At 41.9% G+C, this 16,697-nt stretch overlaps 1 protein-coding gene across 1 annotated transcript in view; it reads left to right on the top strand.

Moving 5' to 3' along the window:
• Positions 1-16,697, top strand: part of LOC108785392 (contactin-associated protein-like 5) — a 283,646-nt gene that overhangs the window by 178,041 nt on the left and 88,908 nt on the right. Inside the window, exons 13-14 of the mRNA XM_018554450.1 lie at positions 254-373; positions 15,806-16,006. Of these exons, the coding sequence (XP_018409952.1) occupies positions 254-373; positions 15,806-16,006 (321 nt within the window). The remainder of the gene's footprint in view (positions 1-253; positions 374-15,805; positions 16,007-16,697) is intronic.

Below are 16,697 nucleotides of genomic sequence, written 5' to 3' on the forward strand. Positions count from 1 at the left end.
TATATTTGACTTTGTGTACACAATTCATCTTATCTTTCCAGTCTTAAAGTGATTGAAAAAAAAATGGCAAAAGTTGTAATTCTTTTTCAGATAAAAGCTTTGTGGACTTTTTCATGACATTCTAATCATAACATATAATGGATCTTATGTAGAAGAGAGGATACAATCAAGTATGAGGAAAGGATCTAATTATGTGACATTGTACATTTAGTCCTGTTAGTGAATTTGGTGTTCATCTGATTCCCCCCTCCAGCTCTGTATGAACAGTCATGTGAGGCCTACAAGAACAAGGGTTACCCGTCTGACTTTTACTACATCGACTCCGATGGCAGCGGGCCTCTTGGACCTGTGCGTGTCTTCTGCAATATAACTGGTAAGCAGTGTGACGTCTTCATTCTTTTCTTTTTTAGCATGTCAATTCCTTATTTATCAAAGATCATAAGGTAGTACAAACATGTTCAAACAAGATGCAGGCGTCAATGACGTCTTCATTCTTATGCATATAGTGTATGTGAAGAAAATTATACTGCTCCCACTAAACCACATACATTTCAAGGCGCCCCAAGCCTGTAATAGAAAGGATTTTTATGTATCCATGTTGCCCTTAAAGCTGCATGAAAAGGACCCTGTCCGGGTTGTAAGGTATTTTTTGTTATCGAATCCAAGCAGATTCACTCATCACTACTGTGGAGGATCTAAATCTAGATCTAAATCTTAATGGCAGACCACAGACTGAGTGACCGTTCTCTCCGGAATGAGATTTAGACCCCTGCTTCATGAAAATTTCACTCACTGGACCTCCTTGGATTTTAATTCACTGCCCCTACTTTAGAGTGACCCGCACAGAGTCCTACTGTTACTTTTTATTTTCGATTTACATGCTACTTATATGTTTTATAATAATTTTTGTAGACTTTTATAGCTATATTTTTTTATATCTTCTTCCCGGATTCCCTATCCTATCCTGACTTCCTAATTGTGTATTGTATATCCCTAAGCATTTACACTTGGCATCCTATACTTTTACTTACCAGTCAATACTGTATACTGATCCTAATCTTTTATGTGCAGCTCTGATGAAGGGGGACCCTATGAACCCCCAAAATGTGTTGGGTTTTTTTTATGACAAAAAAAATTTGAATCTGGACTTTATACGTTCTATTTTGGGGCTTTCATTCTTGCACATCTAGTCCTTAACAGAGTCCTGACCTTAACACCGCTAATGCCTTTGGGATGATTTGGAACACTAATTGTGAGACAGGTCTTCTCATCCAACATCAGTACCTGACCTCACAAATGTTCATTTTGGTTGAATTGGTAAAAATTCCCAGAAACACTCCAAAGTCTTGTGAAAAGCGTGGAGGCTGTTGTGGGTGGTGGTGGGACTCCATTCTAGTGGCCATGGTTTTGTTGAATGTTCAACAAGTTTATGTAGATGGGATGGTCAGATGTCCACAAAATGTAGTTGTGTACATTACTATTGCAGTATTACCGTAACTAAACTGTGAATATGTTCTGTGTGGTCTGGATCTCATTGTGAAGGAGAGACTCTCCCCAATTGTTACATTAATTAGCAACCACTCGGGTGGGATAGCTTCAAGAAGTACATTTATTCAGCTAGCCAGCCGGGAAAGTGCAGGAATTTAGGCAAGTTCAAATAATATGGGCTCGCTGGCTGCTTTTTATAGAGATTTGAACAATGAAACCATCTGTGTTACCTTGAATTATCTCCAAATATTAGATAATAATGCCACCCTGTACTTGTATTTGATTGTGCCAAGAACATTAGATGATCCTTCTTGTCATAATAATACTCCTTCACATCAAGGTTTGAAGACACCTGTCTTGGCATTGGGCCTATTGTTCCTTAAGCGAAGGTCAAAAAACATGTTTATGACTTTGTCTCTGAATACTTGTTACCTAATCCTATAAGGCCTAATTGTTCTACATGATCCCTTGTTACCTCGTCCTATAAGGCCTAATTGTTCTACATGATCCCTTGTTACCTCATCCTATAAGGCCTAATTGTTTTACATGAACCCTTGTTACCTCATCCTATAAGGCCGAACTATTCTACATGAACCCTTGTTACCCCATCCTTTAAGGCCGAATTGTTTTACATGAACCCTTGTTACCTCATCCTATAAGACCTGATTGTTCTACATGAACCCTTGCTACCTCATCCTATAAGGCCTAAATGTTGTACATGAACTCTAGTTACCTTCACACACAAGGCTAAATGTCCCACATGTTGCTTATTCATACAACTTATTATCTATATATTATATGTATATATTATGTTTCCACTATATAATTGTGCACTACATAAATGCAGACTTACAAATAAAGCACATTTTATAATAATAGAAGTTTAACAATGTGATTCAGCAGGGATCCCTATACACCAGCATTAGTTCCAGTGTGTAGAGCAATGAAATCGTCAACATTTGAAAGCTTGAGAGGACCATAAGGACACAAATGAAAAAAGCATAAAGGAGTGAAGGAAAGATGAATGACTGAATGAATGAATGGATAGTATGTGGCTTTACACAGCAGTTGATGTTACAGGGGAAATGTGAACGCATATGACTGTAAGCTTTTCTATTTTGAGTTAGCTGTTAGAGTTATAAAGCAGAAAAGCATTTATAGACCTCTTATCCCATACCACGGTGTATATTCTCTGCAGTTGTATTCCATGTGCGTTGTACTGCATGTCGGATCTGGAAATGACACTTTACTGTTCATTTGCAGGATCTGATATCTCTGTTAGTACGATGTACAAGATGTCAGATTCTGAAGTGACATTTCGTACTTCATTTTTTTAGATCTGATATTTCTGCTAGTGCAATGTACAGGATGTCAGTGATAGCTCCATTGCCACGGCACGGTAAGATTTTAATCAAATCTTTTTGACGTGCCGTTCAGGTACCTCAGCTATTCGGCATCTGAGCCTGTCACTGCAGCAGAATCGTAGTGTATGTGTGCAAGATGCACAGGTAAGAGGATATCCCGGGGGTTCAACAGAATCGTAGATGTTCTGTAAACAAGTGTATGTGTGCAAGATGCACAGGTAAGAGGATATCCCGGGGGTTCATTACTAATACAAATCTCAATCTGGGACCAGAAGAGGTGCCTTCCCCTCTCCCTCCTCCTCTCTCTCTATCACTCCTCTTCTTATTAAATTTGCATCTTTTCTTACTTACCGTCTTGTCATGTACTCTGATGGGGAGCCTGAGATGATGACAATGGCCTCTCTTACTGCCCTGGCCCATGCATCACTAGGACAGGGGGTGCAGAGACAGAGGAGTGCCACAGGTACAGGTGGATGGTGATGCGACTGATGTCACTGGAACTGATGAGTACTATCTTCATGTGGTTGGAGGTGATATGAGATAAGTGCAACCGACAGTAACAGGAAATGGTCAGCAATAGCTGGGCGAGATGGTAACAACACTGCCGGCAAAGACGAGTCAGGTAGAGGCTGGGTCAGCAACTTGCATGTAATGAGGTACCAGAGTGGGAGGCAGTACAGGAGCAGATCATCAGGCAGAGGAGAACTGGAGTAAAGTTATGCAGGCTGGGTTGAACTTCTTGATACTTCTATGTTGTTTGTGTTTGCATTTCCTTCCCTTCCGTGTTTCTTTTCCTTCCCTTTTACGTTACCTTTGTGCTTTCCATTCATATGCATTCCTTTTCTTTTTTACTTTCCTTTCTTCCCTTCCCTTCTCTGTTCCTTTGCTTTTTTTCCCCTTTACTTTCCTATTTCTTTGTGCTTTTTTTTATTTTTTTTCTTCTCCATATTATTTCTTTTTTTTTCTTTCCTTTCCCGTCTCCCTTTTTATTCCTTACATTTACTTTCCCTTTACCCCTTTCATTACTTTCCTTTTACTTCTTGATTTTATTCCTATCTTTCTTTTCCATTCACTTCCCTTCCATGTTGCTTTTCTTTCCCTTTTATTTTTCCCTTTACTCTTTCTAGCCTGCTTATTTCCCTTCTTTGATTTCCTTTGTTCTTTCCCTCTCTTTTCCATCCCTTTATTTTCACTGTCCTTCCCTCACCTTCTCTGCTCCTTTACTTTTCCTCCCCATCCATGATCTTTTCCCTTTGATCTGTGTCTCCTTTTTCCATTGTTAATTTTTCCAATTCCTTCTCTCTGTGTTCATTTCTTTTGCCTTGTACCTACCCGCCCTACATATTTCCTGCAGTTGAAGATGCAAGTAATATCTTCTTATACACCAATAATAAATTCAATGTATTGTTAGGAAAGTGCCACACTTGCCCAGTCTGAGATGATGATTATATTCTGCTAATGAATGCTAATTCCTGGCTGAATTCCCTGAGCGCCTCTCTGCAACTAAAGCCCCTGAGCCACTTCTCCCCTCTGTACCATTAACCTTAGACACTCTCTTCTGCTATAATCCCTGCTTCTCTCGCTTTCTCTCTCTCCGGGGGTTTGCAGATAAAGCTAGTGAGAGCCGCTGGGAAATTCAAGCACTTCTGAATTTTCTGGGGTTAGAAGTATAAATGGAATCTGGAAACATGAAGATGATTAAATGTCAATGTTCTCACTGGAAAAAAGATTTTCAGATAGTTTTGCATTGGTGGGTAGACAGTTCATGACCCATTCAAGTATGTTATAGAGGTACTCCAATCAAAAAATAAAACATATGGAAGATTGTTTTCTTTTTATTGGCAGATCAGTCAATCCCATCTGTATCCAATGTGCAAGATTTGCTTATGTCTTCTTTTCATGTAAGTTTCATAGACAGAAAGGATCATAATGTTTATACATTTATAACAGGTTATGTTGTTTGGGTATGTTGGATACAAAGGAAATGGTAGGCATGCAGGGCACTAAGGTTTTTAGTAACTGAGGTAGACTGTAACTGCAGGACTTCCTCTAGAATCATGGGTTTCCCCATTTTGGCTTTCCAATAGTCCCCTAAGGTTCCTGACCCCCACAGTTGCTCTGATACCATCACTCATGCTGTGAGTAACCTTGAAGCAAACGTACAAAATAGCAGTAAAGTCCAGCATTTCTCAGTGTAGAAGGGCATTCTAAATTGCTTGTCCTTATACATTTATTCTTTACCGCACCACATATCTGACATGCAGTTTGCATGGGTGTATGGCTACCATCATCTCCATAACCTGCCACATCTGTCCCTCTAGAGCAGGGATGGCCAAACTGCGGCCCTCCAGCTGTGGTGGAACTACGAATCCAATGAGGCTTTGCAAGATTCTCACAGCCACAGACATGACTCTCGGAGAGAGATGCTTCATGGGATTTGTAGATTCACCACAGCTGGAGGGCCGGAGTTTGGCCATCCCTGATCTAGAGTAATATCACCAATGAAAAAAGCCAGAAAAGTTATTATGTTGTGTACCTGATCAAAGACCAAGTGGCAAGGATAGCCGATCTTTCATCGCTGGCCTGTTCTGGCAACAGGTGGCACAATGGCAACAAAGGGTTCTGTTGTTTACAGATGAACAGGAACTGCATTGCCAATTCTTGCAGCAGGACATCATCAAACAAAGGATTGTAGACAACTGGAGCCCACAGATGGAGATGGCACAACAGTGTACAACAACAAGGCAGAGTTGAGCATGGCTGAGAAGGCTGAATCCAAATAAGCAAACAGGAATTTAGATCAGCAGACAGAAGCGATGCCAGATGGATGCTGGGGGTCTGAAACATGTGGCCAAATATTGTTACAAATATGGCAGACACAAGCGATGTCAGGCCAAGGAGAGCAACATGAGTCAAGGCAACAGCAGAATGACAATCCGAAGGCAACTCATGAACGGATGCCAGATCACAACAATTATTCACAGGCCAGGTCAGGTAGGGAACCGCTGAAGAGCACTCAGCAAGGAGGCTAGAAGGACACAGATCTTTAAATTGGCCATTTGTTGTTTATAATGCACATAACTGCCTCCACATGCAGATGTACAGGCCCAGCTACAGCCCTGTGTGGAGAGCCATGTACCGGTGCACTCCTATACGCAGGTGCCTGTGCCCGCGGGACAAGGAGTCAATCACTTCAGACTAATGCTTTCAATTAGTGGAATTAGCTTTACCAGCTTTTTTCTTCCTTGGTCTCCCTTTATGGTGCATGTATTTGAGGGGTTCCAAGGAACTCTTAACAACTCATCCCTGCATCACTCCCAGATAGATAGATCAGTGGCTGCCAGAATGCATGGTATTGCAACCCTGGAGGTTGATGGAAAGATCCAGGGGTGTGGTGAGGGCAAAGGACTTCAGAACCAATAAGGGAAGTTTATTTTATTTTGTGGCTTGATGTACAGGGTCTAACATTTAAGGGTACTTTAGTGATGTGGTCTAGGCAGGACATACCAACTAGATCAGATGGAAGAGGTCGTGGGAACTGGTGATCATCGTGTTTTCATGTTTGCATGGGTCAAAGGCAGCTCTAGGTGTGTAAGCATTACATGTTATCTTTATTCTTGTCCTCTACATTCACCTGTGGTTGATTTACTAAAGGAGTAGAGCATGTTCAATTTGTAAAGTTAATTTTCAGTTTTCAAAGTTAATTTTTACTCAGCGTATTGAATGAGATGAAGCTAAGTCAAAATCCACTTTGCAAAGAATATTCAATCATGTGGAGGGAGATTAAATAAAACAGAATATTTGCTCACATATGATTGGATCATTGCAGTCAGCACAGCTTCACCTCAGTCAATAACCCAAGGAAAAATTCCTTTTGCAAAGTAACAATGCTCTACATTTTTAGTAAATCAACCCCACCGAATGCAAGATATGAGTGGAATTGGTGGGCTGACGTCAAAGGGTGTGGAAGTGTTGCTGTGCTAAGGCTGTGATTTGTATTATTTTAATGTTGGTCGTATCTCTCACTCTGATAAAAAGGTAGGATCCCCAAAAATATTTTCTTATGTTTTACTTCATTGTTTTGCTGTGATCAGCATTGTGTTTTCTTTACACTATGTTCTGGTGGAAGTGCTTTGCTTTAAAATCCCCCCCCCCCCCCCCCAACTTTGCATGGGAATTTGCACTTTGCAGGGGATGTTTCCCTTTAGTTTAGAGAATGCGGTGACCTCCATTACAAAATCATGTGCAAGCAAGAATACCATTTCTTTGGGGTATTCTTGGGTATTGATTGGGTACTCTTTGCAAAGTTAAATTTTGCCACATTCACAAAGCTAATAGAAACTTTCCCTGCAAAGTGAACAGCCTATTTGCCTTTAGTAAATCAACCCTATTAGTCATTGTTTAAATTACCAGTAGACCTACTCCAACAGCAAATATATGTATGTATGTATGTATTTACAGTATGTATGTATGTAAGTGAGGGGGGGGGGGGGGGGCTAAGGATGTATTCCGGGAGGCAAGGGAGCCACAGCCCAAAATATGTTTGGAACCACTATGCCATATTGTGTTACAGAGAAGCCTCTGTAAGATATACACTTATAGCTGTAGGGTTGTACATGCTTGGATTAGACAAAGCTCCAATATCTAAATTTACAAATGGAGCTTAGTGGAGAACTGTGATGAGCACAAACATTGGAAGAAGGACACACACAAAAATTTAAGTAAAATACATTTATAGTTCATCCAATCCATGCCACAAAACCCTAAAATGCAATGGTGTAAGGCAGGATGTTACCATAGTTATTAGGGGCCCCTTTCCTGTGGCTAGGTGGTTGACAATACTGAATGGACTGTGGTCTACACCCAACATCCTATGCTGACTCCTGCTAGCTGTGATGTGTCCAACTTCATGGTTTTCAGTTCCTGGTCTCACACTAGTAGTGGCCAATGTCTTTTGTTTTGTTTTTTGCTTTCTTTTAGTAATAGAGTCTTTTTTTTTTAAAGCATAATAAAACTTTACAGTCCGATTCACAATTCAGACTTATTTTCCATCCATGTGGCATTTTATTTGTTGCGGTTTAAAGCAGCTGGCTGAGTGATTCTGGAAGGGTTTGTTCCTTGGGTCATCCCTCTTTTCAAAAGCCCAGATGGCTGCTTAAAGAATAATTGTTTACTTTGTTGATGGCTGAAGAGCCTGAAGATGTGTTGCAGCAAGCTGTAGTTTCCTCGCTCAGCTAACTCCGCAGTCGCATGAGTCCGATCTGACAGGCTTTGCAGAGCTATTAGTGGTGAGAGCGTGCATGGGAAGAGTGATATGGGCAAACGCATCACCTGGTACATGACACCGAAGAGAGATACACAACATATCTATTAGAGGAACGAGGGGAGGTAGTTATGTTTAAAATTAAGCAAATAATCCGTGGAATATATAGGTCGGCAATGTTTAAACAGCCCCGAGGATACAGAGCAATATTAAAGAAACCAGAGGGGGGTCGAATCAGCATCAAGATGCAATTTGTAGCTTTTAGCAAAGAAAACTATTATTGTTCAGCAGGAAGAATGACAAGATCTGTTATTAGAATGTTGTGTCTTCTTCTGTATGGGTAGGCTCACACAGACTCGGGTTTTGTGATTTATAAGTCCTTTTGTAATTTTCAAGATAATTCTGGGTAATTTAGCAGTAGATGTTCTCTGGCACAGTATCACCATCAGGAAAGCAAAACGTTTTGGTGATGGGGTCTGCTTACCCCACAAAGGACTGCTACCCTTGTACTCACCTTTGAACTACCCACATACAAAGAAGTCTCACTAAAAAAAATAACATTTTAATGTTACCCACCAGGGGGACAAATGCATATAACATTTGGTCCCGTTCAGATTGGTGGCACCATTGCAGAATAAATGCACCCTTTTTTATGGTAATGATGGCTGTAGCTCCACCTTCGTTGAAAGCTTAAAATATGGGCATTCTTCTAAATAGATTTTTATTGAGTTTAATAGTGCAAGTACACACAGACACGTTATAATGCCAACTGATGCCTGTGGTTAGCAGGTCATCCATAAACAACTAGACAGAAAGTACATAAATAGTATCACAGTAATGGAAAGGCACAGGATTGGTTCATAAGAAGTAGCATCAAAACATGTCCCCGCTGTTATCGTGTAAATTCGGTCATATCCTTGGTGTTAAAGGTTGTGGGGGGACTGACAGATTGGGTTTACTGTTTAGCCTGTAGGAGGGTTTCAACCTGTGGTGCCTGGAATGGTAGAAACATATGGGCATTCTTATGGGGTGGGGGGGTATAGCCAGCACTGAGCCCCCATCCCCTCTCTTAGCTGACCATTTTATAACTATTATGAATGAGCAATCATCGCTACAGGGTAGTGTTATATTGCTGCCGACTGCTAGTAAACATACAGGGCACTGGCACTGACAGTGCTGATTGTTCATTTACAGTAAGCAGCCTTGGCAGATAGATCACATAGCCCTGTAGTGCTGAGTGAACATTTATAAATGAATGCTCAGCACTGTTGGGGCTGTGTTACACACTGTACTGCTCCCAACAGTGCTGACTGTACATTCATAAAACATCACTCAGCACTGCAGGGCTGAGAGATATACCTGTCAGGGCTGCTGGTAAATTCACAGCCATGTTGATGGGGACAAGGCTCTAATCCCCACATCCCTGCCCTGGTGGATGTGGTGGCAGTATAGGGGGATTATCAGAATCTGGAAGTTCCCTTTAGAATATAAGGGCCCCCAGATATCTGCCCCTTCCAGCATGAATAAGTAAATACCTCCTATATATAAATTGTTATCCAGTAATGGAGATCCAAAAACAGTCATGATAAGCTATGCCGGGAGACCTACCGAAACAACCAGCGATCTTCTCCCACATTACTTCCATCACAAATAACAGTCCCCAGCTAACTGCTTAATGTCAACCAAACGACTGGGCATTCTGGGGGACATCATTAACCAAATAGGCTCATGATGCTGCCTGTGCCTACTCCCATAGAAACTGACTGTCCTTAGCTGTCTGCAACTGCTGAATGCCAACAAACCAGCCAGGGATGCTGTGTGATGTCATTGACCCAATATGGTCATGACCATATTTGTTCAAATACATTACCTGGGATGCCAACCGGCCAACCATTAAATGAATTGCTTCCAGTTGCATCAGCTGGAGGTTCAAGTTCATTTTGTTTTCCCATTTCCAAACTGTGAACAGGCATGATTTTAGTTGAACTCATGGTTGACCTGAACCCAAAGCTCATCAATAGTGCTGCGTATTATGAAGTGATTTTATTTTCACTGAAGGCATGGCTGAAGGAATCTTAGAGACAGGCAAAAATGACAGACTCAGGTGCATAGAAGCATGATACGATGGAGACAGGTGTGTCCCTACACTTTTTCCACCTCTTGAGGTGGGGCTGCCGTTGATGCTTTCAGTGGAGGGGGTTGGTGCTGTACTACCCATGGCTCCAGTGTCTCACCCAGCTCTCTGACATCACTGGTTGCCCGGAGCTATGCAGGATGCCAGCCAGAGTATCACAGGTTGCTAAGACTGCTTAGCAACCTGGGACGTTCTGGCCGGAAAGGGGGTGGCAGGCACACCTGCCACCCCCCACGTGGCCCAGTGAGATGCCACCTGAGGTAACAACCTCAGGCTGTCTCATCATATGGATGGCCCTGAATGTAGAGTTGCCAATATGGAGGGTAGCTCAGAAAACTGAGCAAGATTATTAACAATGTACATTCGGGTGCTACCTCTAACAATCCTGCTTTCCGAGATTATGTTACCAGTCCGATGCATGAATGTAGCTGTGAGAATTATAACATTGAGAAGTGAGGAGTACCAGGAAGAGATACAACTAATTACTACCAAAATTAACCCATTCCAGAATGTCACACAATGTAAACTTGTTGATTGTAAGAAAAATATTATGACAGGTATCACCTGCCACCTTTGCCACATAATGACATCCCCCAATATTTAAATGACTGATTGTCCAATTAGTACTGCACCTGACAAACCGAGCCCCCAGTAATAAGACTAGAAGAGGAGAAGAAAGATAAGTGTTAGTTTATAGCAATTCTGCAGTTCTACAATTGACTAGCAAATTCTATCCCCTTACAAGCAGCTTGCAGTTGTAATAATGATCAGATGGATCTGGAGGATCTACCACCTCTCTATATATTTATAGTTAGAGCCATAAATACTGTATTGCTTTTTGTATCTTTTCACCCAAAAACATTGCACCGGAAGTTATATTTTAATTTAGGGGCTAAAATTGCAGGACACCAGCTTTAACTGAAGGAGTTTTTACATCCCGGTAGGGTAGATCGTTTAGAAAGCACAGCAGGTTTTATGTGCAGGCTCCTTCTTTTCAAGGGATTGAAAGTACTTGGCCAGTTGGCTTATAAGTTGTCATGTGACTAGGCATGGGCAATTCCCTCATAATTTAATTAAAGCTCGACTGATCTTACATTTTAAATTAGCTAAATTCCCTCTTTGTGCATGAAAGCAAAAGTTGTGTAAAGTCAGCCTTGAGCATAAAACCGATCCCTTGCCTGCCAGCATGCTGCTCAAAAGGACTACCTGTGCTCTGTTTGGAAGCAATGGTCCCTCTTTAGCAGCATGACATCCCCCTCCTTAAGTCATAGCACGAGCTGTGTGCTCTGCAAAAGATTATGCTTCCTTCTGATTACACTTATCTAGGGTTATAGGCTTCTTTCCCGCACTTACTGTCTATATTTGGCTTTGTTGAACACGTTTATAGAACCCAATAGCTTCAGCTTAAGTATACACACATAGTCAGAAGAGCAGTCAGAGGGGTGGCATTCCCCCCTTCCCCCTCTTTTGCCTACTCAGCGTTTCATTCAAGATAGTGAAAGTCTGATGGCAAACAGCTTCTGCTCTTTTATCTTTTACAAAAACCCTTAGCTTTGTGACAACAGTGTCATGGGTGCACCTTCTATTAAATGTTTATTTGTAAATGAAATATATTGCATAAAATAAAATTAAAATAATAAATAATAATATACATAAAAATCTAAGAGTGGGCATATTGTTTTTGGTGTGTTTGTACATGTGCTTTTTGCTTGTTTCTGCTTGTAACTTGTAGTATAGGTAGCAGAATTGTGTGTTTTTGGCCCCATTGACTTTTTAATGGGAGCGTCTGGAAAATGTGTACAAACACAAGCGTTTTTTTAGGTGCTCCAAAGTCTATGGGGCCAAAAGTGCACGATTTTGCCCTAAAAGAAGTTCATGTACCCTTTCGAGTTTCACACAAAAAGCAACAACAAAAAGAGCTCAAGAGTGAACAGGCCCATTGAGAATAATAGTATTCTTTATCTTAAGTGATGTTGTGCTCGGTAATCGCGCAACAAAAAGTTGTGGTGTGAATGGGACCTTATAGTCTCCCTTTAAGGCAGTCCTACAGTGTTAGGGAACCAAGAAACCAGATAGAAACTTAAAGTGCAGGTTCAAAAATAAAAGGAGTTTATTGAAAACAACAATTAACATAAATGCAATAAAACAATAGAGAAAGTCCAGGATGTCGTCACTGCCAAGCCAGAGGTCAGATGCCAAAGCGGGTAGTCAGGTAAACCAGATCAGGGAACACTGAGAACAGGATGAATGGAAACAAAGCCGGAGTCAGGAACCAGGAGATCAGAGTCAGGGTCATACACGGGGAACAGGAACAACAGCAGAGCACTTGGTAGATCAGAACACACGCAAGAGCGGAGACTGAATGGACAAGCTGATGGTTAAATAGTGAGCTGGTGTTTGAATCATCACTCTGAGATGGAATTTGTTAGGAGTTTTGGCAGTTGTTGCAGAATGATGATGTTTAGGGGTTTGGTCATAAGAGGGCACCAAAGAGGAACGGCAGTGTCACAGACACTGCACAAGTTATGCTGCAAGCAATTGGACAAGGAAGGGCAAGAAATCTTGACATACAGCTTGCTTTTATATAGCAATATACCTTTTAGTATAACCCCTTTTTCTAGGTCCAAGTATAGCAGTATTGCTTGGACCTAGAAGAAGGGAGTAGACCCTTGAAAGTTTGTCCTTCAAATTTAACTGTTAATGCAAATAAAATAAATATCAGGTACAGTGCATGTGTTGTTACAAGTGCACTAATATATCTACAATCAACAACTTAATGCATGTTGGGTCTTCCTCCAGCCTACATATGTTCTTGTACTCTGCTGTGTGACTTACCCACTCATAGCACACTCGTTATGAGGGCTTATCAAGCAGAGCCATCCGAGCTTATCTGCCTGCACCACAGTCTCCAGCTGTAAAACTGTCTCCCAGAACTGAGTGCCGACAGCATCTTCTGCTAAATTGGACAAAAGAACTAAACGTGCCAAGTCATGAAGGTGTAGCATTAGCCCAGAATTAAAGCATTGTCACCTTTGCATTGGAAAGCAGTTTAAGCAGCTCTTAAAACTGTTCTTTTCCCCGAGATGAATGTACCTTTGCATGGGTGGACCGAGCAATGAATCCTGTAATATTTACTGCTCGGCTCTGTGGTTTTTTTCTTCTCTTCTGCGGTTCTCCTGAAGCGCCTCGGAATGGTACCCGTTGAAGGGTGATAAAATAATATCTCTCCGGCTTAATGGCGGCAAATGATATTAAAGCGAGAGGGATAATGAGGAGAGGAAGGTTATCTTAGTTTATATGTTCCATAAATCTTGAAAGGCTCTTTGATAGCTTTTCATTCTCTGCCACGCAGCATCCATTAACTATTTGGTTGAAAAAAAAGAAAGATGAAATGCATCAGGGAGAGGGCCATTCTGATGAAGGCGCAATGAACAGACCTTGTAAAGGGTATCTTTGTTTGCAGCGTATGTGTAAAGGCTACTAAACATGTTTTTTAATCTTAAAATATAGACTTCATGGATGAATTTAAGCAGAACCGTAACTCAGTCTTGTGATTGACACATCTCTACCTCCCTATGTAGCCAGGGGGTGACACCATCATCAGCAGAGTCCTATGTCACCTCTCAGCCCCATACTTGGTGAAGGACTCTATGTGTTCCTTGAGCCTTTAAGTTGCCTGAACGCCTCTAGCTCCCAGTGCCTGAAACACTGCCGAATTCCAGCACCCTGTATTGGGAAAACACCTAATGGGCTCACAGTGCTGTAGATCTGGTTAAAGGTGCGTTCCATTTCTTATTTATGTACAGCATAACTCAGTCTTGTGATTGACACATCTCTACCTCCCTATGTAGCCAGGGGGTGACACCATCATCAGCAGAGTCCTATGTCACCTCTCAGCCCCATACTTGGTGAAGGACTCTATGTGTTCCTTGAGCCTTTAAGTTGCCTGAATGCTTCTAGCTCCCAGTGCCTAAAGCACTCCCGAATTCCAGCATTCTGCATTGTGATAGCACCTAATGGGCTCAATGTGCTGAATGCCACAGTTCAGCTGCAGACTTGCAGTTCTACAAGTATATACATACCTCTTACCCCTGGTTCTGCAGGCATGCTGGGCTGTGCTGGTGCTTGTAGTCCTCCAGGCATGTGCTCTGAACCTGACTCAAGGTGCCCATACACTGCTCGATTCTCGTACGAGAATTGCGGGAAATCCCGCGATCGTACGAGAATCGAGAAGTGTGAACGAAGACGTGCGACCGTTTCTACTGTACGGTCGCACGTCTTTTGTCTAAGGAGCACCCTAGAAAACCAGCCGAAAAGGAGACAAATGCCGAACAGGCCGGTGTGCGCACGCGCACACTGACCTTCAGCATTGCGGTCATCGGAAGCCCGCCCCTCAGGGGGGCGGCTTGCGATGATCGAGAGTACGATCTGCCTGTCCAAGATGGGCAGATCGTATGTTTTTTTAATTACTTTACAACCATCGCAAGACTAAGGTCTTGCGATGGTTGTAAAGTGTATGGCCACCTTCACTCTTGCACCTGTCTGCAAGCTTTAGGCGTCGGCCGACCTTTCCTGCTGTTTCTCATGCAGCTTCACGGCCAATCAGTACAGTCCGCTTGTGGCCAATCCTGTGGATCCTCCCTCTTTCTGTCTCTTATTTAAACTCATGGCAGCGAACGGCACGCTTCCCGAGCAACGCTTTCCTAAGCTAGATCCTGAGCCCCTTGTTTGTGATTGAACCTGAATGCCTTGTAGTTTTTCTGTGTACTGACCTTTGGGTTGTCCCTGGAGATCCTTGTCCCCAGTCTGCCCTGAACTTTGACTTGTCCCTGGTGATCCCAGTCTTCTGTCTGTCCCTATCCTATGGCTATTCCCTGGAAATTCCAGTCTTCGGATTGTCCCTGGAAGTCCCGGTCCTCTGTCTGTCTCTGACCTTTGTTTTGTCCCTTGTATGTGTGTCTGCAAACTGTCCAGAACTCTGGCCTAGGGATTGTGACCTGGGGTCAGCACGCAGCCAGGCCCATCTCCACATCAGGAGCTCTGATGAACCCCGGCTGGCCCTTAGATTCCACATCCTGGAGGACCCCATGCCACCTATCATTGTAGCACCCTGCCCTGTACCTTGTCCCACCAGCCTATTCTTTCTTCCACTGCCTCATTCAGTTCCCGTGCTTGTACTCCAGCTCTGGGAGTCATCAGCCTACATTGCTTGGACCCTTTTCTCTAAGTGTCCCTGCCAGTGTAGTAGATAGGGTCCACATACCTGACTTCATTCATACCTGAATTCATACCTGTGAGCACCCATCTGCAACACTGAAGATCTGGTTTAAGGTGCATTTCATTTTGTTTAAGTAAATTTTCTAGCTGCTTCCGTTGAAAGGGATTGATGACTCAGACAGTGATATGACATTCTAGTCTATAAAACAGACCTTATGTGAATTCCATAATATACAAATAATTTGGGGGGATTCAGGGATACTTGTTGTTGTTAGTGGTGAGTAATATGCAGTACATGTTGTTGTTTCACCACTGGATATGTTTAAATGTCTCCAACAGAAGAGAAAGTCTGGACCATTGTTGAGCACAACATCACCGATCTAACTCCTGTACGCGGATCCATTACTGGGAGGCCGTACTCAGCCACATTTAACTACAGCGCCAGTGCTGAACAGCTGGAGGCCGTGATCAACAGTGTGGAATACTGCGAACAGGAAGTGGTCTATCACTGCAAACATTCACGGCTGCTCCATTCACCTAGTAAGTAAAAACAAAATAATGTCACAGTTTAATTCAGTTTTATCTTGTCATGTGATCTGCAGGAGTTTTCTTTTTACCTTATGTTTATGATTATCTCTAGAAAGGATAAATGATAAGGTACCACTGGGCATCCATTGGACATGTAATTTGTAATATATCTTGATGCTTTATAGCTCTAGGCTTTTGTTATTTATGGAGTTTCTTTCCCCTCTGTTGACTTTTATGGCTCCTCTTGTCCTGTTTTTCTTATTTTTTCCTCTGACTTGCGTTTCATGGTTCTCTTTGTCATGCTTTCTCTTGGTTAGTTTTTTTTTGTTTACTGGTTTTCTATGGGTTGGGTGTTATGTTTTTTTTTTTTATTGGGTTGTTCTTTATGGTTCTCATTTGGTTGGGTCTTATATTTTTTCTGGGTTGGTTTTTTATGATACTCTTTGGGATAGGTGTTCAGTTTTCTTTCATTCATTTTGTTATGGTTCTCTTTGGGTTGAGTGTTATGTTTTCTCTTGCTTGGTTTTGTTATTTGTATTGGTTCTCTATGGGTTGGGTGTTATGTACCATCAGCTGTGCTAAAAGATATGAGGTGATATCTACCTAGAGTTATTTTTTTTAATTTCAGTTATAGGAAATAAAGGATATATATATATATATATATGGAAAATGGTAAAAATATATAAAAGTACAGAAAAATTTG

The sequence above is a fragment of the Nanorana parkeri genome, unplaced genomic scaffold (assembly GCF_000935625.1).
Source record: "Nanorana parkeri isolate BGI_ZX_2015 unplaced genomic scaffold, ASM93562v1 scaffold159, whole genome shotgun sequence".
In the NCBI taxonomy this organism is placed as follows: domain Eukaryota; kingdom Metazoa; phylum Chordata; class Amphibia; order Anura; family Dicroglossidae; genus Nanorana; species Nanorana parkeri.